The following is a 25,551-nucleotide window of genomic DNA, read 5'->3' on the forward strand; positions in this document are numbered from 1 at the left end:
CAGCCACAGGAAATGAAGTCCTCCCACAGCATTTTGAGGCGGTGTATTCTGAAAATCCCCACCGGTAAGGGCGCAAAGAGAGAAAAACAAAACTGGAAGAACCAAGAAAGAAAAGATCTCCAACTCTCCCTCCTCACTCTCTCCTGCATATCTTCTCCTCAGCACCAAGGGAAGCTGCCCTTTCCTGCTGGTCACGCGAACCAGTTTAGACTTCCCTGGAGGCCTGGTTACTACAGAACAAAGCAGAGGCCAGCGGCAGACTCCTGGATCTAAGCCAAGAGACACCGGCTCCTCCATAGGAACTAAGTCGGCAGACGCTTGGGTAAGGGGTGCTTGGGGTCACTTTTTTCTTGGCAGCATCAGTTTCTGCTCATACATTCACACGGCAAGAGGCAGGGGCAACACCAACCAATCTCAGCTCTCAGCTACGCACCGCCTACTGCTCTTCATTCCCATCTGTGAGCAGGACTGTGTCTCACTGGGCTGAGGAAAACCACAGTCACCAAAGGTGAACACTGCTGGCAGGTTCATGGCACATGGCAAACCACAAAGAATAAAGAGGGCCTCCTGATGTAGTTCAGGGCAACAAGTTCTGGAGAGTTTAAAATGGCATTTAGTTCTGTTAATACAAATTAAATGGTACAAGGAGGAAATACATAACATTTTATTACTCTGTCATTTAGGCCAGAGTTATGAATTAGAAATAAACCATTAATACTCCAAACATATGAGTTTACCAAAATAAAAGTCATTTAATTATTCAAGAGAATGAACTATCACTAGAATGTACTTAGTGCTGTAGAAAATTACACAAAAATGTAATCAATAGTCAGGGATCTATTTCCTAACACCAACAATTTTCAGTTTTGCTAATTTCAATGATTTATGTGGTTTAAATACCAAGAATAACCTTAGCATGCTTAATTCTACTTTAATATGCGTAATTCTATTTAAAGTTTTCTAAAAATTAATTTGAATTTAAAAAGTATTCTTCATTTGCTATAATTGTGCTACTGAGCTATACAGCGTGTAACAGGTAAGAATTTTATCTTAGGTACGAAAGCTTTCCCTATCTGCATCTCGTGCTCACTAGATTATCCCTGGACCAAATTAGATTAGAAACTTTTTTTTTTTTAAAGATTTTTATTTATTTATTTGAGAGACAGAGATCACAAATAGACAGAGAGGCCGGCGGGGGGCGGGGGGGGGGGAAGCAGGCTCCCTGCCGAGCAGAGAGCCGGATGCGGGGCTCGATCCCAGGACCCTGAGATCATGACCTGAGCCGAAGGCAGAGGCTTAACCCACTGAGCCACCCAGGTGCCCCTAGATTAGAAACTTTTTGAGTGTAGGAACGCCTTGTCACTGAGATAGTAATACAAAATTTAATGTAACTATCTTATACTATTAAGGGAAACAAGCAAAGAGTATTGTGTATATTATGCCCCATCCACGTAAAAAGGGATGGAGGACTATATATTCCTATTTATTGTTTATTTTTTAACACTGAAAGTTTTGGGGCGCCTGGGTGGCTCAGTCATTAAGCAGCTGCCTTTGGCTCAGGTCACGATCCCAGGTTCTGGGACTGAGGCCTGCATAGGGCTCTCTGCCCAGTAGGAAGCGTGCTTCTCCCTCTCCCAATCCCCTTGCTTGTGTTCCTCCTCTTGCTGTGTCTCTCTCTGCCAAATAAATAGATAAAATCTTAAAAAGTAAAAATAAAAAGTAAAACAGACAGTCTCTGGAAAGATACACAAGAAAATAATAACCATAATTATCTAATAGGAACTAAGCAGATGTGGGTCAGGGATGAGAGACAAACATTTCAATATACATCTTTTTGCTTTTCTTAAGATTTTTTTATTTATTTGAGAGGGAGGGAGAGAACACGAGCTGGGGGACGAGCAGAGGGAGAGAGAGAAGCAGATTCCCACTCAGCAGGGATCCCCGAAGTGAGGCTCAGTCCTAGGATGCTGGGATCATGAACCCAGGACACCAGACACCGGGATCACAATCCAAGGACACTGGGATCATGACCTAAGCCAAAGCCAGATGCTTACCAGCTGAGTTACCCAGGCACCCCTCTTTTTCCTTTTTTTTTTTTAAAGATTTTATTTCTTTATTTGACAGACAGAGATCACAAGTAGGCAGAGAGGCAGGCAGAGAGAGAGGAAGGGAAGCAGGCTCCCTGCTGAGCAGAGAGCCCAACGCAGGGCTCGATCCCAGGACCCTGGGATCATGACCTGAGCCGAAGGCAGAGGTTTTAAACCCAGGACCCTGGGATCATGACCTGAGCCGAAGGCAGAGGCTTTAACCCACTGAGCCACCCAGGCGCCCCTCTTTTTCCATTTTTAAGCTCTGCAATTATGTAAAGGTGTTGCCTATTCGGAAATTTAAATAAGTTCATCATTTAACTGTGTAAAAAAAAAAAAAGAATACAACACAGTTGAAAAAACAATACAAATTTAAAGGAAAAATAGTCCATCTCTGGCAATAGACTGCTAGGTATTCATTACATATGTCTTCTTCCTCCTTGACAAACATTTGTCAACCTCCCCTGCAGTTAAGTGAGACCATCAGAATGAGTTCTAGTCAAGGACGGGTAAGCAAAAATGATATTTGCCACTACAAGACCTGGTAAGCCAAAAATATGTCCTCCATGCTCTGTCCCTTTCCTCTGGCTGGATGTCAATGCCCAGGCTGACCTCAGAAATCACATGTTTAAGACTGAATAGCCTGTGGAGTTCCTAAATGCCTTTGTGAGGAGTTCCAGCTCACCCTCAATATGGCAAGATCTTGGACTGGTTATGCAAAGAAGAAAAAGAAGAAATCCATTTCCACTGTCAGAGCTATAAAACTGCGTGGTGTTTTTTTTGCTGTTGAGAAGTTAGTTTCTCTAACCAATGCGTGACCTTTAGTGTTAACATGTTCTGAGTCAGTCAGAACATGAGGCTGGGCTTCCTAAGGTCCCAGGACGGAGTCAGGCTTAGAGCATTAAATAAATGAGAAAGGTTGTGATCCAAGCCCAACCACACAGAACGACAGAGCTCAATTGCTAACGGATGCGTCATTCTGAGAGGAGATGGACAAAGACACTACCTACTCACCAGTGTTCCTTGCAAATTCTCCTCACAATCCTGACTGCAGCTACAGGCGAAATATATAACACAAGCACGGACTAGACTCAGGAGACCTGACCAGACAGAGGCGGGACACCTGACAGTGGCCCCCAGCCTCCACCCAGTCAACACAGAAAGCCTCCAGCTGGGTCATCTGACCCCTGTCTTTATTTTAACTGCTGTTAGCATATCCTAATGTAAGACTAGATAACAATTTATTTTTCTACTATCCTATTAATAACTAGGTTGCTTTCAGTTTTTTTATGACAAATTATAACCAATTATAAAGACCACAGCTATTTTCCTGAACCACATAAGTGATCCTAGGAACCAGAGCAACTCTTTCTATATACTGTCTCATTTGGTCCTCACAACAACCCTGTGAACTACGTATTAGAGCTCCCACTTTACAGGTAAAGAAATAGAGGGTGTAGCAAAATTCATAACTTTTACAAAGTGACACCACTGGATGAAGGAAGCAGAACTAGAGGTCAATGGGGCACTTGGGTGGCTCAGACGGTTAAGCAGCTGCCTTTGGCTCAGGTCATGACCCCGGGGTCCTGGGATCGAGCCCCACATCGGGCTCCCTGCTCAGTGGAGAGCCTGCTTCTCCCTCTCCCTCTGCCTGCTGCTCTGCCTACTTGTGCTCTCTCTCTCTGTGTCAAAATAAAACAAAACAAAACAAAACAAAAACTAGAGGTCAAGTCCTAATAACTCCCCAAGTATGCTTCTAGATGGGCCCTATGTGCTAGCTGGATTATCTTGGATAAATAACCTGGTCTCAGTATTCCACACCTATAAAATGAAATAATAACTATCTCCGAGGATAGTTGGAAGAATTAATAGACATATCACAGACTCAAAAAATGCAACACGGACATCAGTTTTCTGTGCTGCCATTTTCTGTCCACTCCCACACACAGCCCACTTAGAGAGTAACACATCTTACCTCGAAGCCCTCAGCCCTCTCCCTTCCCACCACAGCTACTTTTCTCTCCTCAACCTTTAGATCTGGACCTCTGCTCCTTTCTACCTAAAGATTTTCCTTACTCTTTTTTTCCCACATACAAATGTCTCTTTCTAAAAATGAGCCTAACATTTAGTATAAATACCTTCACCTGGACAGATACAGACCAGAGAGCTTTTCAAAAATGAGACTGATGGATGATTTTTCAGAGTACTGTACTTCAGGCACAAAATTACAGAATGTTTGCAACTTACAAAATTCAGGGTTCTTTACAACATCACTTCAGATGTTGAATAAATGTGTAACACATTTAAATGATAATCAAAATACTTGTTTCCATCCAAGAGATGAATATATTCAATCTGTTTGCGCCAAAAAGGAGGAAAGATGAAATTATTGAGCATACCTATTATGGGTTGAATTGTATGAACAAAAAATACATGGTGAAGTCCTAAACCCCTGTGTCTCAGAATCTGACTGTAGTTGGAATCAGGGTAATTGTAGATGTAATTAGTTAAGACAAGGTCATACTGGAATATGGGAGGCCCCCAATCCAATATGATTACAACCTTACTGAAAGACTATCATGTGAACAGATATGCACACAGGAAGAACACCATGTGAATGTGAAAACAGACAGAAAAGAGAAGCATCTAGCAGCCAAGTGATACCAAAGACTGCCAGCAAACCACCAAAAGCTAGGAGCAAGGCACAGAACAGCTTCTCCCTCTGAGAACTCAGAAAGAGCTGTGAGACAAATGTGTGTTGTTTAAGCTATCCAGTTTGTGATACTTTTTTTACTCCCAGCAAACTAATACACTATCTAATCCACCCATTATGGAATTTAAATTATATAGGCATGGCCTTAAAAGAGTCATTGGAAAATCACAGTGTATTTCTAATTTTTCTAATTTCTAATTGAATTCAATTTCTAATTTCTAATTTCAAATATTTCTAAGCAAAAACATTCCAGTTCAGATGTGTTCAGAGCTGTGAGAATGCCCCAAGGCATTCTTACCTCAATAAACAATAAATAAACTTCTACACGATACTTAAAACCAGCTATGGCTAAGGTGGCAAGATGGCCCCATCCCATCACTCAACCTGGCTTCAGTTAACTAAGTCATGTGACTTATGCCAAGTAACTTCTATTTACTACTAATTCCACTAAGAGTTGATGAGAATGCAAGACATAGCCAAACAATTTCTGCCACTGTTAAGTGTTGATGTTTTCATTCCTGACCAAGCAATTGTTCCACTAAAACAAGGAATCATATGAAGGAAAAGTGCTTCCAAGGTGCTTTTAAAGTCAAGGAGTTTTTCTTAGAAAAATAAACTTCTCTGACAGAGGAGTGCCTTTATCTTCAAAGCCCACTTAGAACCCTAAGATTTTCAAATGGATTCATTTACTCATAATTTCTTGATCATCTATTATATTCAAAGCACTAGGAGCCCCCAATTCATTCTGTGTGGGTTAGTGATGGAAGGATAAGGGGCTTAACAAAACTGAGGTGAGTTAATTTTCTATGAGGAAAAAAGGAGAAAAAGAACAACTTCTCAAAGGAGACAGCTGAGTTAGGTCCTGAATGACTCATTATTTTAATAATCCATTCAATAAATATTTATTGAGAGGCGCCTGGGTGGCTCAGTCATTAAGCGTCTGCCTTCAGCTCAGGTCATGATCCCGGGGTCCTGGGATAGAGCCTCACATCAGGCTCCCTGGTCAGCAGGAAGCCTGTTTCTCCCTCTCCCACTCCCCCTGCTTGTGTTTCTTCTCTCTCCATCAAATAAATAAATAGAATCTTTTAAGAAATAAATATTTATTGAATGCTTGCTATAAATGAAACACAATTTAGTGGGAGATAAATATCAAATAAACAAAAACAAAAAAACAAAACAAAACAAAAAGATAACTCCTATATGCTAATGAAGAATGATACAAGGAACCTAACTAAGATTAGGCAATCAGAGAAAATCTCTCTGAAGAATGACACTTTAAAGGTGAGACTGAAAAGAGGAGTCAGCACATGAAGACTGAAGAGATAAAGAACACTCTGGGGTAGAGAGCCACCAAATGCAAAGACCACAAGATGAGAAAAAGCTCTGGGTTGCTTGGGAACCAAAGAAAGGCCAGAGTGACCAGAAGATGACGAATGCATGAATGCAGGGGAGAGTCAGACAGAAGAGTCATGAGAGAAAATTTTAACTTTACGTGAAGTACAAGCCTAATGGAGAGTTTAAGGGAAGGGAGAGCATGATACAGTCTTTATCTTGAAAAAGAAATGAGTTAGGAGGATACTGCACCTGTCCAAGTGAGGACTAATGTAGCTTAGACCAGGGTGGGGTGATGGCAGTGGAGATGGCAAGACACGCACAGACTCTGGATATATTCTAGAGCTAAAGGCAACAGGACTTAGTATTAGATTGGACATGATTGCCAAATAGGAAATGTCCAGGATAACTTCCAGGTTTCTGGTCTAAGCAACTTGTTCAGTGAAGTGCTGGTTCCTGGAATGGGAAAACCAGAAGGAGGAACAGGAAGTTTGAGATGTCTGATACACCTATGTGTTTATGAACCTAAGCTGATAAGCCTGCGGAACAGGAGAGAATAAAGACTAGAGATACAAATCTGGGAGTCACTGACATTTGGTATTTACAGTCATGGGAACCGGTATGTTCATAGGGGTAGGGGCAGGAGACACTGAGAAGGAGTGAGAGGAGGTTTAGGGAAGGAAGAAAGCTCAGCTCCTAAGGTTTAGGTCTCTGAAACACCCACATTAAAAGGATACGCAGAGGATGAGCAGATAGCCAAGAAAACTGTGAAGAAGCAGGCAGCACACGTGAATGGAAACAGAGAGGAGTACAGTTTCCACTTTAGACAAAAGAAACAGACCGTACAAAGGTCCAGAAATAAATGACACCTCAGCGTGTTGTGAGAACTGCAAACTGTAGGGAACAAGATAATCAGATAGACATTTTCTTTAAAGTAATCAACTGGTAGTACAGACAGAAACAGAAGGGTAAGACCAGAGGCTTGGAGATACTGAGTTCCCTCAATAAACAAAAAAACCTTTCATGAAAAAGGCTTTCATCTGACTGCCTTTCATAAAAAGTGATTTTACGAAAAGGCAAGATCATATAATACTACGTCTTGCCAGAAATCCAGTGTTTTCACTATTGAACCAAATAATCCATCCACCAGAAGGGAAGGGACTGACTTCTCAGATTCTGCCTTGTGGTTAATGATACCCTGCTCTGTATGTGTGTACACATATACATGCACATGTGGGGGATGGACGGGCACACACACACACACACACACACACACATCTTCATTTCCAAGAAGTCACTGTCTCACTAAAGGACATGCTTTGTTTCCAATCTGTTTCATTCAGCATTCAAATGGAGTATTTCCTGAGGCAGAGATGTCCCAGCAGATGTGAACATAGAGCTGCTGCAGATAATGTGACCAAGTCATCAGCACAGGATCTACAGAAATCATGACCCCAGGTGGGATCCTAAGTAGCGCAGAAAGTGAGAAGAGGTCCCAGGAGAGAGCCCTGGGGGGAACGTCCATATTTAAGGTGCAGGCAGAAGAGGTACCCACAAAGTAAAGCCACAACTTATTTTTGTTTACTATTTTAAAACACAGAGTAGACCACCAACTCTTGAATCTTTCTTCCAAGATGAACAAATCTTCCTTGGAAATTAATATTTTGCCTGAAACAATATTTTAGAGACTCATCCCATACTACCCAAAGTTTTCTTTTTCCCATTTCTTCCAGTATTAACAAAGAGAATTTGTATTATAAGGCTTTTAGACAAAACCAAAAAACTATGTATGGTGTTTATATATAAAATCATATCAACTCAAAGCAGCAGAAGGAATTCAAAGACAGAACCTCAACAAATGAATTCAATATAATTTAATTTTAGAAGGTCTTAGGATGAATGACTTGCCAACATGACATTCATTTACTAGAGGAAGACAGAGAACTACAGTGAAAAATCTTGCCTAAACTTGGAGAACTGATAAAAAGCAGAGGTCACAACACATGACCTATTTATAAAAAAACAAACTCTTAAATACAGACAACAAACTGGTAGTTGCCAGAGGGAAGGTGGGTGGGAAGATAGGTAAAATAGTTTGTAAGGGGGATAAAGAGTACCCTTATCTTGATGGGTACTGAGTAATGTATAGAATTGCTGAATCATGACATTGTACATGTGAAACTAATATAGCACTATATGTAAATTATACATGGCATATTTTCTTTCAGCCTTCCTAGGAAAGTATGATCCCAAGAGTTACATGATTCAGCTCCTACAAAGCATACAATATGGTCTACTGAATCTATCTCAAATTAATCCTAGTTATAGAAAACAAATTTAACAGTAGAAATAAAATTTTTAATTTACATGAAAAGTCTGCTACTGACTGTTTCTGCCGAATATTTTAACCAAGCAAATAAGAATATAAGAGGTGCTATGGTTGCTTAGGTAGACGTCTTTCCACACTTTCTGCAGAAAGCCATCTTGTCTGTTTTTGCTCCCCAAGGCATTCTTACCTCATTTCAGTACTGAACCAAGGAGACACAGTTGACCCTTGAACAATGTGGGGATTAGGGGCGCTGTTCCCCAGACAACAGTCAAAAATCTGACTTAATTACTTATTACTTATTTTTATTATTATTATACTTATTACTGACTTAATACTTATTACTTAATTACTTATTACTTATTACTTAATTACTAATAGCCTACTGCTGATCAGAAGCCTGATAACATAGCCAATAAACACATATTTTATGTATGTATTATATACATACATAATATATCATAACAAAGTAAGCTACAGGAAAGAAAGGGTTATGCAAATCACAAGGAAACACATTTACGATACTATACTGTATCAGAAAAAAATCCGCATACAAGTGGACTTGCACAGTTCAGACCTGGGTTGTTCAAGGGTCAAATGTACTTCCATTTCCAGAATGTCTTTTTACCCAGTCAGTTTCCCCTGTCTGAAGGTCTTTATGGTCAAGAAGAAAAACTGGAGTGACCCGCTAAAATCCTGCAGTGTTTGGTAATGATCATCACCACAACAGTGTCTTAAGCTTCTTACTAGCACCAACAACATGTGCTGTCCTTTGCTGAAGACGACTATTCACTTGGCTCAGTGTAATATGCAGCCAAGAGGGAGGCTCTTGTGTAGTTTAAAAGCTACAATGTATACAAGGCCCCTAGTACAGTGCTTGCCATGTAATAAAGAGCTCAAAAGTGGTAGTTAGGGTTCCTGTCTCATCTTACCCCTGAGGGCAACCCTGTGAGGAGGCAGTTTACCATTTCAAAGGTGAGAACATGGCATGGGGAGGCAGGCACACAGGACAGGATGCAGGACGCAAGGACTTAGTGGGCTGACTCACTCAGCTGACAGAGCGGACACACAGCAGTTCTAACAGCACACCACGCTCTCTGGTCTAGCTCTTTAGGAAGTGGTTCAGAATGGTTAAGTGCCTGCTTGGCTCTGGAGTCAATACTGTTTTAAAGCCTGGACTCCACCAGCTGTGAAGCGTTAAGCAAGTTACTGAAGCTCTGAATCTGTTTACTCATCTCAAGGACCTACCTCAGAATCCACTTTTGAGTATTAAAGAGTGGTACAAGAGTAAGAACGCAATAAATAACAGCCTTCATTCATTCAGTAAACATTCATGGGGCTTCCACTAAGGGACAGGTCAGAGTCTCCAAATTTATCTGAGTATCAGAAACATCTGGGGAGCACTGAAAAACTCCAATTCCCAGGCCACACTGGAGACCGATTAAATCACACTTGCTAAGGGTTTAGACACAGGCATCAGTGTCTGCGAAGCCCCCTTGGGTCCACATTAGTCCCAAGGACTGCAAGGGGCAGACAAGCTCGGAAAAAGCTGCATTTTAGGCACTAGATTCAGCAAAACTAGGTGCTCCTAGTTTACTCATCTACCTTCCCAAATGTCTCATACCTAACCCCTCCTTCAGATCTCTACTGTTCCGGCTTTAGCTCAGGTCCCTCAGAACCTCTTCATGAACTTGCTAACTTGCTCCCCCGCACCACTTTGTTCCATCCCACATACAAGCCCAGCTCTGATCCCAGCACTCCCATGCTCAGACTCCTTGGATTAACTTTGCCTGGCTACCAATTCAGGCTAGCCTTCAAAGCCCTCCACGAAAGGAAGTGGCCCAGCTCTTGAACCCTCTCCTCCCTACTCTTATGCTGTGCATGACCCAAACTGACTGATAACTCACTTTGCCTGGACACACCCCATGTCTTCCCATCTTCAAGCTGACTCACTGCTGGGGACAAAGGAAACAACCTCACAATACTAGACAGTGTATTGACAGATACAAAATAAAATCTCCAATTTAAAATTCCGGGTTTTTTTCTTTATTTATTTTTAGTAATCTCTACACCCAACATGGAGCTCGAACTCATAACCCCAAGATCAAGAGTCCCTACTCCTCTGAATCAGCCAGCCAGGTGCCCCTAAAATTCTGTTCTTTTAACTATGGTAACCTTGATTTTAAGGAGGCTAACCTATTTAATTTCACCACTTTATATAATTTCAGATTAAACACACAAAAAACAATTCCCTTTACCTTAGTTTAAGGAGTGGCTGGGTCACCCATTTCTTTAACTTCCGTCTCCCAAATGAAGTTTTAGTATGGTCTAAGACCCAAAGTAAACTTCCTTTGGTTTTCATGTCAGTCTAAGAAAAACCAGAAGAAAAGTTTTATTAACTGGACATTGCATTTGTACCAAAACTGCTAGTTGCTCACATGCCTTAATTAGTCCATGTTTTTAATGTTACAGATGCCTATCATTAAAGTATGGCTCATAAAAGGTGTTCATTTAATGTTTGATGAACGCATGTACACATGAACACACATACACGATATAAAGTATTGATATCTGCACAGAAAACGGACAGTTCTATGTGTGCTTTTGGTTAACTAAGAATATTCAGAAATCTTTTAAAATATATGTTTGTCCTAAGCATTTTAAACATACAGACTTTTCTGCCTTGGGAAATACAGTTAAGATAATTTAATTTCCTTTGGCAATTCAGTATCCTCCCCGGCCTCTGAGTTCTAAGGACTGATGCTCCCATGAAAACACTGAACAAGTAAAAGGTACCAGAGATGGAACTATAACTGAACTGCACTATAGGAATTCACCCTGGAAAGATTTTATTTTAGTCTGCTTTATTAAATCCTCAGTAAAAAATTATCGATCTATGCTCTGCTACTTTCAAGTTGAATGACTAAAAAAAATTTAACTAGAAATGATAGGTAATTTTAACCAAGGTTTCACTGTATGACAAAAAGTCAATTAATAGGTTTAAATCTTATTTGGAACATATAATTGCTTTCACCTAAGTTGGTTTTTTTTTTTTAAACTTTTTTGTTTTCCTTCAAGTCAGCAAGCAGGTACTTCCAGAATACTCCAATGTACTCAGATGCAAAGGTATATTCAGACATGGTCCCTCCCTTAGGGTACTTATATCCAAGTGTGGGAGAAACGACACATAATTAACACAAGATGCCACTTGGCAGAAATTAACTAAGGCAAGTCAAAAGCTGCCAGGCCTTAGCAGTTTAAAGCAGAGCACACACAGAAGCCACAGGTCACAGAAGGCTCCCTTGAGGATGAGCTGACTGACGAAGGCAGTCCATATCAACAACAGCAACATTTCTTCAGAGTCAAGAGCCCCACTAGCCTACGTACAGCAAAGGGTCCGAAGAAGAGGACAGTGGGTGGAAATAATTTTCCAATTAGTTCCTGCATCACTGAAGAACCAGGCTCAGACAAGAGAGGGAGGGGTGGGAGGTGGGAGGGAAACAGTTATTTCACTGCTCACCCTGATACCCAGTCCCCTCCTCATTACCCCTTTCCACTGCTCCATGGTAACAGAGGCCAGTTCAGTTCAAGTGCAAAGACAAGCCAAAGATGTGAATTCTTAGCTTCTGTTTCTATAATGGCCCAAGTCCTGACAATAAAAGAGCTTTTAAGGGTATGTTTGCCTTAGGAATTTATTTTCAGAACTGACTCCACAGCAATAGGATTTGAACAGGGAAGAAGTGGCAGAATTAAGCTAGCTAGGAATGCCAGGGCCTGTGTCTTCAGGGTCTGACCACTAGCTCTTCTTCATCCAAGAAATGTCCTTTTCATTCTACTACTCCTTTCCTATTGGGCAATGTATACAGAGTTGATGAGAAAGATCTGTGGGGAAAATTCTCAATTTCCTGATAATTTAACAACAAGATCAAAATGTTATGGAATTAAAGTAGAGTTGACTCTAGTATACAAGGATAGCCCGGGAGAGGGAGGAACTAAATGAGAGAAAGCAGTTAGTAATATACAAATTTAGGAGTTAGGAAAATAAATTCAGCATTTACTTTAATTTACAACAGTAATAAATATTTCTGAAGAGCCTTAAACCATTTAAGTCAGACGGTTCAGCTTTTCAACTACTTACTCAAATGATTTGGAACTGCTTTTTATTTCTATGGCTTTGTGTTATGAACATTATATAAAATCTTATCTCTAAGCGATAATTTAATAAATGAAAGCAATCAATTTAATGTCTCCATTATCTTCCTAATTCATCAATAAAGGGCAAATAAATAATGATGGAAGTTTGTGAAATGAAATTTATGCATCTTAAAATCTAATTGAGTATCACAGTAACTTGTTTTATATGTTGGATAGTAAGACTAAAGACATTTCAGTGGAAAGTTAAAGGTATGTAGAAAAAATATAACAAGGTGTGCCTGGGTGGCTCAGTGGGTTAACGCCTCTGCCTTTGGCTCAGGTCATGATCCCAGGGTCCTGGGATCAAGCCCCAGATCGCATCAGGCTCTCTGCTCAGCAGGGAGCCTGCTTCACCCTCCCCAGCTCTGCCTGACTCTCTGCCTCCTTGTGATCTCTGTCAAATACATAAATAAAATATTAAAAAGAAAATAATGAAACAGACAAAAAATCCACTTTATATTAATTTTGAAAGATGATGCCTTTCCAAACAAATATTTGTTACAGAAATTATCAGGATGGGAATGTCACTTCAATAATTAAGAAGAACAGCTCTATAGTTTCCAAAGTAACCCCCAGGGAAGTATTTCATATACTTCATTCTCAAAAAAATGGGTTCTGCAATTATCAGTTAATAAATAGATAATGGGTAGAGTCATCAGCTAAAGACAATATTCCTATTCTCAGCTTCACTCTTAAGAACAGACTGCCACCTTATTTCAAATTTTTTTTCAAAACCATTTTGAATCAATTAGCCTTTATGTTTACCTGACCTGATTCTGTAGGATTTCAAGGTTCCTTAATGTTGTTCCATTAATTGTCATAAATTCCATTTCACCCGACAACTGTTTAAAATTCCTGTAAAAGAATGAAATGTGAGCCATAAGTGCATAAAGAAATTTTTAAAACCAATTTAGCCATGATATAAGTACATAAAGAAATGTTAAAAACTAAAACTAAATATTCCAATACCATTATGACAAAAATGAGTTATCTGATGGAAAATCAAACCAAAAGGAGCAAAACAAGTATTCATTGGGATACTGTCTTCCATTGATGCTGGTGCCATTAAACAGACTGATGCAAAAAGATAGTTGTCTCACACCATAAACAAGCACAAGGAAGTAAATGGTACCAACATCTCTTTTTTGCATTACCAGGAATAGAACCAAACACAGTCTTTTATTATCAGCATAGCATGTGGTAGTATCTTCTGGAAAAGCTATGCAATTAGCTAGAAAAATATGTCAAGATATTTTAAAACATCCTCCTTATTCTTTAGCATGAAATCATCTTGATAAACCCTCTAACAGCTTTTAATCAACATTCTGATATGTACAACAAATGGTATTTACTCTATAATTAACAACACACATTATTGGAGCTAACGTTTTGGTGGAGTATAAAACTAAAAAAGTAGCAAAAATATTTTCTTAAGCTCAAAGAATTGTCTCTCTCTCTGTCCCTAAAACTATCCCAAATGAGATTAAAGTTCAGTAAATTTCAGACTTGCGTACTGAGTTGCAATGATTAATAAGTGTACACACAATTCCAATTCTGTCCTTAGCAATCTTTCATGTTAAGAAGTACATTTATCAATGCATTACTAATACAGTAATCCAATTTCCTTTATGTTTCTATCAACAGTACTTACAGATTTTATAGCTTATTTTTAAAGGCAAGAAAAATAACGGCAAGTCACTAAACTATTTGGAGGAAAAGCATGAATGTTTGCATTATAAACTACTATACTTCTCACACGGCTGTGAGAAGATCTAAATATAATCCACGTTCCCAAGCCAGTTATGGAAACAAAGCTTCATCCAGGAGTCCAGAGCCTAAAATCAGAGCCAGTGCTCACTGAGAGATGCCTTTACTTCTAGATAACTCCCCCAACTGAAGCTCCAGAACCCTGGAAAAAAAAATACCTTGCTGCATATTAGGAATATTGCCAAGTAAGAACTGTCCTTTAGCAGCATGATTTCTCTGATAGATTTGATGTAGTTTCCAGTGATACCTTGTTAATGATTTTTAGAGGGAGGCAACTCCAACACTGACAGACAGCAGGTGTGTGTATCTACCTTTCACTCCTTCTTAGGGCAGTTAACTTAATTTGCTTCGGATTAGAGCAATTTCATGTTCTTCTGCTATCCTCATTAACAGATCTAAGTCCCTTGAAGGCAAGAGTTATTTATGTCATGCATTTTGCAACACTTGCTGAGCCCAGCAGCACACGCACGCTCAACAAATGTCTGCCATCTTCCTACAGGGAAGACAGTTCGGGTTGGTTGGCTGGTTTCCTTTGAGTCCTAAAACCCAGAAATCTCCATAAAACACCCAGGGACGAGAATAAAATGTAAAACTTTATTTTCAGGAAGAAACAATTAGGCAGTGATTTGCTGTGTAGCTGACAAGTGACCTTTATGGTCAAAGATCCAAAATGGAAGAATTGAGAGCCTGGACTCGAGCTGATACCCAGCCAGTTCCCAAGCAGTGAGTCCTCCCCTGTTCCTGACAGTTAGGCTGAATCTATACCCTAGCAGTGATTAACACATGAGTACGTTCATCAACTACAGACTATACAGGGATGCTCATTTGGTATGAGAGAAAGACTAATCAAGAACCCATAATCCACAGCCTTTTCTAAAAACATCTCAGTTAGCTGTCTTCATCTCCCATGAACAGCAGAGCTGTAACATAAATAAGTGGCATTTAAGATCTGTGGACTATCCAGAAATACTGTTCAGTTGGCTTCACCCTCACAAGAACTAGTAAACCCAACAGTCCATGCACTGAAAAATGGGGTTTTAGGTCTAGGTTTCTGAAAGCATCCTTGATCCACCAATTAGTTCAGAGTTTTGTCACCTAACTCCAACTAAAAGTGCTTCTACTATGCCTCAAATAAACCTCAGAAGCAAGATGCTGTCAGAACACTAAAAAAGAAAGATTTGGGATTTCATGGAGCTTACAGAAGAGTTAACAGGACTGCTTTTGTGTCTGTTTGCTAAGAAGTATATGTGTGGCAGAATTTGGTTTGGACTAACACACAACCTAGTAAAGACCACTGGGGGAGGAATCTTAGAGCCCTCACCTATATTTTTACTGGATACAATTCCTGGATATCCACAATACCAAAAAGAACCCAATAAACTGAACAACCAAATGGTCTTAAGTTAGCTCACAAAACTAGACCTTTAGAGAAAAAAGTACAGGTTCCTTTATTAGTAAGTTGCGCATGTAATTTTTTGTTTTAGTTTCTTCCCTTACTGGACAAGTCCCCTAGGTCTCAAAGTAGACACAGTGAGAAGCAAAGAGTTTATTGAAAACTGACATCTGCATTGATTTTAATAAAAGAGATCAACCACTGGGCAATATTAAATTGGAATGATTCCTACGGAACAGTAATTATCAAGCAACATAAGAACTAAATATGCTTTTTTTAAAAAAAGATATTAATTTGACACAGAGAGAAAACAAGAGAGCACAAGCAGGGGGGAGCAGCAGAGGGAGAGGGAGAAGCAGTCTCTCCACTGAGCAGGGGGCCCAATTCAGGGCTCGATCCCAGAACCCTGAGTTCATGACCTGAGTCAAAGGTAGATGCTTAACTGACGGAGTCACCTAGGTGCCCCAAGAACTAAATATGCTTTTGAGTTTCCCCTATGCTTGGTTGATAATGTATTCTGGAGTTTTGACTCTTCTTCCCAAATACACAAGAAATTTCCTTCTGTCAGTGCCTAATTTCCATTAGGAATTATGTGTTTTTTGGAACTCAGAGTTGTATCTGCCAGCATCCTTAGGAATTCAACAGTATATGATCAGTGATCTGAAATACTCAAGGAATTCTAAATTATTTATCCTTCTGGAATATTTTATATGCTTTGAAATGAACCTCATAAACAATGCCTGGCTAGAATTCATGCTGTGTGAACCTGGATGAAAATCCTACAAGTAACATGGGAAAATACCTCATTAATATTTCAGACAAGAAAAGTACAAACGATGCTTTTTCCCCCCCCTCAAGTTTTGTAATGGGAGGAAAATGTCATTGCTGAAAACTTGCCAGTAAAATTTAAGATTCTATATTATTCCAACCCTAGTTTTTTTTTTAAAAAAATGAAAACCAATCTTTCTGATTTAGACACAGGCAGTTAAAGGTACAGATCTTATCCAAAAGACCAACTCTTTACAAAGATACTATTTAAAAATAATTTGAAAATTGAGAAGGACCAAAAAACGCACAAAACTACCATGTTACATATGAAATCTATAGTGGAAAATAGTTCTCTATGTACAGTTTTCAGAATTCAGACATTCAACATTTGTCAAATCTTTTCAGGGTTAATTTAACTTATGAGTTACAAATTACCTACTACAAAACTTGTTTTATTGTAGATTCACTTCTAATTGATTTGCAATGCAACAAAATGACCATCTTTACATTCCTAAAAGCTGCCAAGAAGCATATTAGAGAGGAAGATAATAAGAAAGATATATAATGAGTCTCCAGTGATTCTCCAGGAGGATACACAGGACTCTGAGTATAGCTGTACTCACAGCTATGATTTATTACAGTGAAAGAATACAAAGCAAAAGCAGAAAAGGAAAAAGATACAGAAGGCAAAGCCTGGAGGACTTCCAAGCTTCCAAGAGTCCTCTCCTGGTGGAGTCACACAGGGTGTGCTCAATTTCCCAGGCTGTGAGTTGTGATGACACGTGTGGAATGTCCACCAGAGAAGCACCTTAGAGACTCAGCACCTAGGGTTTACACTGGAAACTAGTCACATGGGCATCTTCTCCTCTACATGTGCGAAAATTCCAACTCCCAGAAAGAAGCAAGTAGTTAGCATAAACCATGTTCTTTGTGAAGTTTGGGGAGAGTGAGCCATTCTTATTAGAAAATGCTAAAAACTTTCTCAGATGCCAGTTAAGGGTCAAGCTTGCAAGTAGATCTTTCTAAGCATGGCTGTCTCATCAGGTCTGCTATGTTAATCATTATTTTCTGCACATCTCTCTTTTCAAATTCTAGTTCTCTTCAAGTATATGTACTACATTTATTCACTTTAGTATTCCTTCCAGTTTACTCTTCACTCCTAAATTGATCTTATTCTTGAATACACAGCTCATTCTTCAATCCAATCATCTCATTTCAAAGCTTTCCTATTTCTCATTCTCATTTGTTCTTTCACCCCCGGTATCATTTTCTTAATGTCTTTGAGCTCATTTTGAAGTAGTAGGTTATAGTTTTCATTTCATCTGTGGGCATCTTTCCGGCACACATTCATTTTCTGTAAGGACGTTATCTGACTCCTTATTGTGTTTTTTCTTATAATAATTTTGTATAAGATTTGAATTTGGTTCTTTTTCTGTCTTTAATTTTAAGTGAAATTAATTTTCTGGAAGCTTTAGAACACAGGCATTGTTCTGGTTAGCTGCTGTAACCTCACACATCTTCTGTGGTTTATATGTGATTTTCAATTATGGTACCTGACTTTTGCTTTCATTCATAAAAGATTAAATGTGTGAGAACTGTCCTTTAACCATGAATAATTAGAAAACAAGACAAATTTATATTTTTTTTAAAAACTGGGCAGATATTAGACAACAGACAGCACAGAACTGTGATCCCTGAGAGAAGAAAAACAAGTGAGGTAAATTATGACTGATTCTTTGGAGAGACCAAGGAAACTAGAATTTGTGAGAGAAAGCCAGACATGACAGAGCTGCACACAAGAGAGAGCTCCAAAAATCTGTGGAAGGATCCCCTCAAGGCTTTGGCCAGGTAGGTACTGATTCTTAAAGGTGTGGGGAGCCTCCACAGGTCAGGGAAAGAACCCAAGAAAGCACTAGGGCAATCCACCAGAATTTATCCAAGGGTTCATACAGGGCTTAAAATAGTTAGCCCTCTGACCAACTAGAGTGAAATGCCTCAAAATACATGAGGCATTGGGTAGAAGCCTCAGAAGCATATTGCTTTAGAAGCGGGAGTAAAATAGAGACAAGGATTTCCCAATCTTGATACTAATGACATTTAATATTTATTTATTTATTTGTCAGAGAGAGAGAGAGAGAGAGGAGCGAGAGTGAGCACAAGCAGGCAGAGAGGCAGGCAGAGGCAGAGGGAGAAGCAGGCTCCCTGCTAAGCAAGGAGCCCGATGTGGGACTCGATCCCAGGACGCTGGGATCATGACCTGAGCCGAAGGCAGCTGCCCAACCAACTGAGCCACCCAGGCGTCCCTACTAATGACATTTAAATATGTATGTGTATATATGTATATCTACTACATTAAGATATAATTTGCATACCACACCATTTATTTGGAGTATGCAATTCAATGGTTTTTAGTATATTAACAAGACTGTGCAATCATCCTCATTATGTAATTTCAGGTATTTGCATTACCTACCCCAAAACCTCTATACCCATTCAAAGTCACTCTCCACTTCCCTCCAGCTGAAACGGCTCTTAGAAACAATCGATTGGCTTTCTCTTTCTCATGGATTTGCCTAACGTGTATATTTCATATAAGTGGAATCATACAGTTGTGTGTGGTCTTTCGTGATGTCTTCTTTAACTTAACTTAATATTTTCAAGGTTCATTCATGTTGTAACATGGACCAATATTTCATTCCTTTTTATGGTTGAATTATATTCCATTTTATGCATATTCTGTATTTTATAGATCTGTTCATCAATGGATGAACAGGTGGATTGTTTCCACTTTTTGGCTACTGTGAATGATACTGCTATGAACAGTCACATACAAATTTTTGTGTGGACATATGTTTTCATCTGTGTTGAGTATATATCCAGGAGTAGAACAGCTGCATTATACAGTAAGTCCAAGTTAAACACTGTGAGGAATTACCACAGTGTTTTCCAAGGAGGTTATAACCATTTTACCTTCCCACATATGAGGGTTCTAATTTGCCCACATTCAGACCAACACCTGTCTGGTTTTTTAAATTATTATTATCGCTATTCTAGTGGATATGAAGTAGTATCTCACTGTGGCTTTGATTTGAATTTATCTGATGCTTAATGATGCTAAGCATTTTTTCATGTGCTTAGTGGTCATTTGTACATGTTCTTTGGAGAAATGCCTATTCAGATTCTTTGCCCATTTTTAACTGGGTTATCTGTTTTTTAATATCTGTCTTAATATATGAAGAACTCTAAGAGTGGACATGGGTTTCTATACAAAGTTTTTCTCCCATTCAGTGGGTTCTTTCATTCTCTTGACAGTAGGCTTTGAAGAGCAAGTTTCTTATTGTGAAGTCCAATATTTTCTATTTTTTCTTTTGCCACTTACGCTTTTGGCATCACCGCTAAGAAAGTATTGCCTAATCCAAGGTCATGAAAATTTTTACACCTATGTTTTCTTCTAAGAGCTTAATAGTTTCAGCTCTTACATATAGGTCTTTGGTCCACTTTGAGTTATTTTTTATTATGGCATGAGGGAATGTAATACAAAACTCACTCTTTTGCATTGATAACCAGTTACCCTTGAGGTCAGGGAAAGAACCACAAGAAAACACTAGGTCTAACAATAACCAGGGTTCACACAGGGCCTTTTATTGGGGAAAAACAAAAAACAAAAAACTATTCTTTCCTCCACTGAATGCTTTAACACCCTTGCTGGAAATCAATTGACAATACGTGTATAGTTTATTTCTGGACTCTCAACTGTATTTCACTGATCCCTATGTCTGTCTTTATGCCAGTGCCACATTATCTTGGCTACTGTTGCCTTACAACAAGTTTTCAAACAGAAATGTGAATCTTCTGATTTTGTTATTCTTTTTCAAAGTTGTTAACAGCTATTCTTTGGCCCTTGAATTTTCATAAAATTTTAGGATCAGTTTGCTGGTTTCTGCAAAAAAAACTAGCTAGGGTTTTGGTACAATTATACTGAATCTGTAGATCAATTTGGGGAATATTGCCATCTAAGTAAAATCAAGTCTGCTGATCCACAAATCTAGGATGCCTTTCCACTTATTCAGGTCTTCTTTTATTTTCTTTCAACAGTGTATTATAGCTTTCAGAATACAGGTTTTGTATTTCTTTTATTAAATGCATTAAGTATTTTATTCTTTTTGATGCTATTGTAAATGAAATTATTTTCTTATTTTCATTTTTGGATTCTTCATTGCAAGGTTATAGATACACAGTCAATTTTCATTTTGGTATATTAATCTCATATCTTGCAACCTCATAAACTCATTTTATATGCTTTAATCATTTTTTCCTGGATTCTTTAGAATTTTCTATACATAATTTCATGTTAACTGCAATAGCAAAATTTTACTTCTTCCTTTACAATATGGATGCCTTTCACTTCATTTTCTTGCCTAATTACCCTGACTAGACTTTCTAGGACAATATACAACAGAAGTGGGAAAACGCTGCTTCTTCTTGTTCCTGTTCTTAGAGGAGAAGCATTCATTCTTTCCCCCATTAAGTATGATGTCAGCGTCTGAGGTTTTCACTGATGGCCATTATTAGAATAAGGACATTCCTTTCTAGCTCTAGTTTGCTGGATGTTTTTATCACGAAAGGGAGCTTTCACTGTCTGTTGAGATGCTCCTATAGTTTTTAATCTCTTATTATACAGTATATTACATTAAATATTTAAAATTCATTAAAACAAACCTATGGTCCTAGAATAAATCCCCAAATCATGATGTATAATCCTTTATATTGTTGGACTCCATTTGCTTGTATTTTTTGAGGATTCTTATGTCCATATTCACATTAGTCTGTAGTTTCTTCTCTTGTCGTGTCTTTATGTGATTTTGGACTACTGAATTTGGGGCTAAATAATCATTTTTTGTAAAGGGATATTCTGTGAATTCTAGGATATTCAGCTGCATCTCTGGTCTCAACCCATTAGAGGTCATTAAAATAATTACAAAATTCACTTTCACTAATAAAAGTAAACATCCTACGTTATCATTCTAATAAGTTCTCTATGAAAAAGCTCTTGCAGTTCATCTTGGGTGGGTTTTGTCATTCTTTCCTAAATTTCCAAAACCTATGTGAAGTTCTGATCACACCAATCTTAAAAAGTCCTCTGAAATGACAAAAGCGCTCATTTTCAACACTAACAAAAACACCAATTCCTCTAAAACTTCATAAATTTGGGAATCAAGCTAATTCTTTCATGATGACTAATATCCCTCACATCCTATTTATTCTATTATACTATTTTGCTCTGGAACAAACCTACTTAAACTCTCAAGACAAACTTGGAATCTCAAAATCTGGCCTAACTAATAAAACCTCACTTAACCCATTTTTAAGAATACCTAAAATACGTATTTTCTCAAATAACCTGAAATTCTACCATAAAGGCACAAACACCTTTAAGTAAATGCATATCAAGACTTTTTATGAAATGTACAACAGTTTTTGTGAAAGCATTTGCCATACGACGCAACTCAATTTTTCCCCATTAACAGCTCTTAAAGTAAATCTAACTATACCTTATGCTGCTGAACTTTAAAGGTAATATAACTGAATTCTAAGTATACAAGAACATTCTTATTTTCCAAAGTAACCACTCCGAGCAGCAACATTCTTTTTCCAAAATGTAACTGTGGAATTACTCTTTTGGAATTATCTTCAAAGTCGAATCACATCCCATCCGTATAAAATCATCACTCACATTTTAAGCAAAAAAATTGTACCAGTCTGATCACCACCTTTATTCATTAATCTTGGCTCCCAAGGACATTTTGACAATTTCCAATCAAGTCCATGCTCACAGGATAAAAGAATGTCTTCCTTCTCTCCTTTTCTTCCATTAATCCTGTATTTACTGACTCCCTGCTTGGTGCTTGATACATGCTGGGTGATAGAAATTTATACCATATGAGCACCTTTACTATGGATCTCCATCTTTGTCTTTGGTTCTATGGCAATGAGAACAGGGGATCACCTGACCAGCAGATTAGACACATACTAAGTCATCAGCAGATTCAGTTCCCTGACTACTGCCCACCACCACCACCAAACACAAAATAAGAAGAGTTCAGCTTCATGTAATTTATCAACTGAGGTAATTTAAAAGTAAACTAGTTTAATTTCAGTATAAAAAACATGTTTTTCTATTCAGTATTATTTTTACTTTGAATATAAGGATATAATAATTTTTTCAGACCCAAATTCATCTACTTCTATATATATCAGGGCCTGATTTTTTTTACAAAGTTTTTCTATTCCAAAATTAATACTTCATTCCTTGGCGATACAGGAACAGAGACAAGTCTTAATGGGCAAGCTATTAGTCACCAATTCCATCTCACTCAGAGGGGCTCCCTATCACGAAGAAGTCAAACAGTAGGTAGTTTGCCATCCTTTCCCATGGGGATCCAACACAGTCAATCATATGGATCAATTTCTGCAAAAATGTCCTATTATTGGAGCCTGAAGTGCAACCCAATGAAGTATAATACCAGCTGATACTCTTTTTAATAAAACATTCCAGTCATACTAAAACATATATAGACTAATATAGTACCCAGAATAAAAAATAAAATATCACGTCATATCTTTCCTATACAGGCATGTATACTTAAGCAATGTTCCTAACCACTACTTAAACAGTGACTTTTTTACACGTTTCTAACTTCATATAACGGCGAGTACCGTGTGCCCTTCAATTATTTGATTTCTGGCTCACTATGATGTTAACATAATTTTTAAAATATTGATACATGTAACTCCAGTCCATTTATTTTCATTGCTGTTTAACCTTACACTGCATGAACATACCATAGTAAGTCCACTCTCCAGATGACAGACATTTAGACTAATTTTAAATAGGACAAAACTGCTTCCAGATAACTGATATTCTGTTCTATCCTAAATACTAGGCACACCAAAAAAGACATTACAAAAAAATTCCCAAGGGACATGCCTTTCTTGCACCACCCCCAACAACTCCATTCCAGTACCACCTCCTTGTACCCCAATTCATATTCAAGCATTTTAGTGAGATAGTGCCTATCTGTCCACTCCCCTCTGCAGAACAGGAAGCAGCTTACTTATCAAGGATCAAAATGATAAAGGTTAATTCTCCAAAGAGCCAAAACCAAGGGGCTGAAGGTGAAATACAGAAAGGCAAGAAAATTCTCCCACTACCTTTTATTATTCCACTGGTTTTTAAACTAACATCTTCCTAGAACGGCAACTGTGAGTTTTAAATCTCTGAACTCCACAAAGTTAATCACTCTCTTAAAAAGCCATGGTAGTAGCTATCTTCTTCATCCCCAAATTTATGGTCTATGAAATAAGAACTGAAACCAGGAATAAGAAAGGCAGTGAAGTTTTATGACTGCTTTCTAATACCACCTCCTAATCCATTTAATACTACTTGTCAATTAACTCTGCTCTAGTATTTTGTATATTAAATAGCCATATGAATACAAATTGACAGAATTCTTAAGGATTCTATAAATATTTTTACATTAATATTTTTCACCAATAGCACCACGCAGTTCTTTCTTGCTCCCAGATAGAATATTCTATAGGGGCACCTGGGTGGCTCAGTCAGGTTAAGTGGCCGACTCTTGATTTCATCTCAGGACATAATCTCAGGGTCCTGGAATCGAGCCCCATGTTGTGCTCATCAGAAATCTGCTTGAGGATTCGCTATTCTCTCTCTCCTTCTCCCTCTACCCCTTCCCACTGCTTGTGGTCTCTCTCTAAAATAAATAAATCTTAAAAAAAAAAAAAAAGGATATTCTGTCAATAGTAGGTGAACTTGTCTGAGTACAGTACTTACCAAACTCAATTTAAGAAATGGTTTTATAGACTGAATTATGGAGAGAATGAATTACACTCTAAGGCTGGACATACTATATTCAGTCTTATGGTTCAATGTTGACACACTGTCGAAACAGAAGATGACTTTTTATCCACCATTAATCAAAGGAAAAGGCAGTAATGTCAAATTTCTCAGATGGTCTTATTTCTAAATGAATGCATGTGAACTTCAAGCCAAAAGAAAAACAAGAATTTTTTTTAAAGGAAATGCTTTTAATATAACTACCCCTTTTTTTAATTTTTGAGAAATCACTTACTTGGGCTTGGAAAGCACCTTTTCCAAGTTAAATTCTTTGAGGTATCTTATTATGGCAGCCAAAGAGCAAATCACAGTCTTCTCCAAGTTAATGATGCCAGAAAAAGTTTGAGAAGCTAAAAAACAGAATATATAGTTTCATTAAAGTTATTGCTTACCATTATGACAAACAAACTTTAAGTTAAATGAAGTTTAGTTTACGGTTATTGAAATAATAATTTAGACAATACCTCCTAAAATTGCCTTTTGGGAAAACGTTGAAGATTACAGGTATCTAAGTCAAGGAAAAATGGGCATTTTTCTGATAGTGAAATAAACATTTTCTGGAGAGCAAGAGAGCAATTTCTTCAAACTAAAAAAGCCTATCCTCTCTGATCCAGAAATACTCTCAAATTCATGTCAAAGATGTGTGTACAAGGAACTGAGCCGAAACATCTCCTGTAATAGTAAAACCCACAACCTAACTGAACATCAGGAGCATAAGAGTTCAATAAATTTTGATTAGTCCAGATTATTATGCATCTACTAACAACAATGACTTAGAGCTATCTGTACAGACACAGAAAAATATCCATAATATACTGCTGAGTGAGGGTGAAAAAAAGTTGTACAATCATTCTTATCTCTCAGCAGGAATATTGCTTACCATCTGCTCTCCCAGCTTCATCCCTGTGCACTACAGGATATTCTCAACAGAGCAGCTGAAAGAATCCTTTTCAAAATGTACTTGAGACCGCTAGACTACTTCACTTATCAAAATACTCCAACATCCCCAAGTCACTGAGAGAAGCAGCTCACGTCCTGATAGGGATCTTATGG

The 25,551-nt window shown here is 38.3% G+C and overlaps 1 protein-coding gene across 1 annotated transcript in view; it reads right to left on the reverse strand.

The window, feature by feature from the left end:
• The window catches only part of MSH3 (mutS homolog 3), a 187,929-nt gene that overhangs the window by 106,539 nt on the left and 55,839 nt on the right, over positions 1–25,551 (reverse strand). The window contains exons 10-12 of the mRNA XM_080804700.1: positions 24,734–24,848; positions 13,423–13,507; positions 10,717–10,826 (exon numbers count right to left, since the gene is read on the reverse strand). Coding sequence (XP_080660826.1) covers positions 10,717–10,826; positions 13,423–13,507; positions 24,734–24,848 — 310 coding nt within the window. The remainder of the gene's footprint in view (positions 1–10,716; positions 10,827–13,422; positions 13,508–24,733; positions 24,849–25,551) is intronic.

Source organism: Martes martes (genome assembly GCF_963455335.1).
Source record: "Martes martes genome assembly, chromosome: 5".
Classification (NCBI taxonomy): Eukaryota; Metazoa; Chordata; class Mammalia; order Carnivora; family Mustelidae; genus Martes; species Martes martes.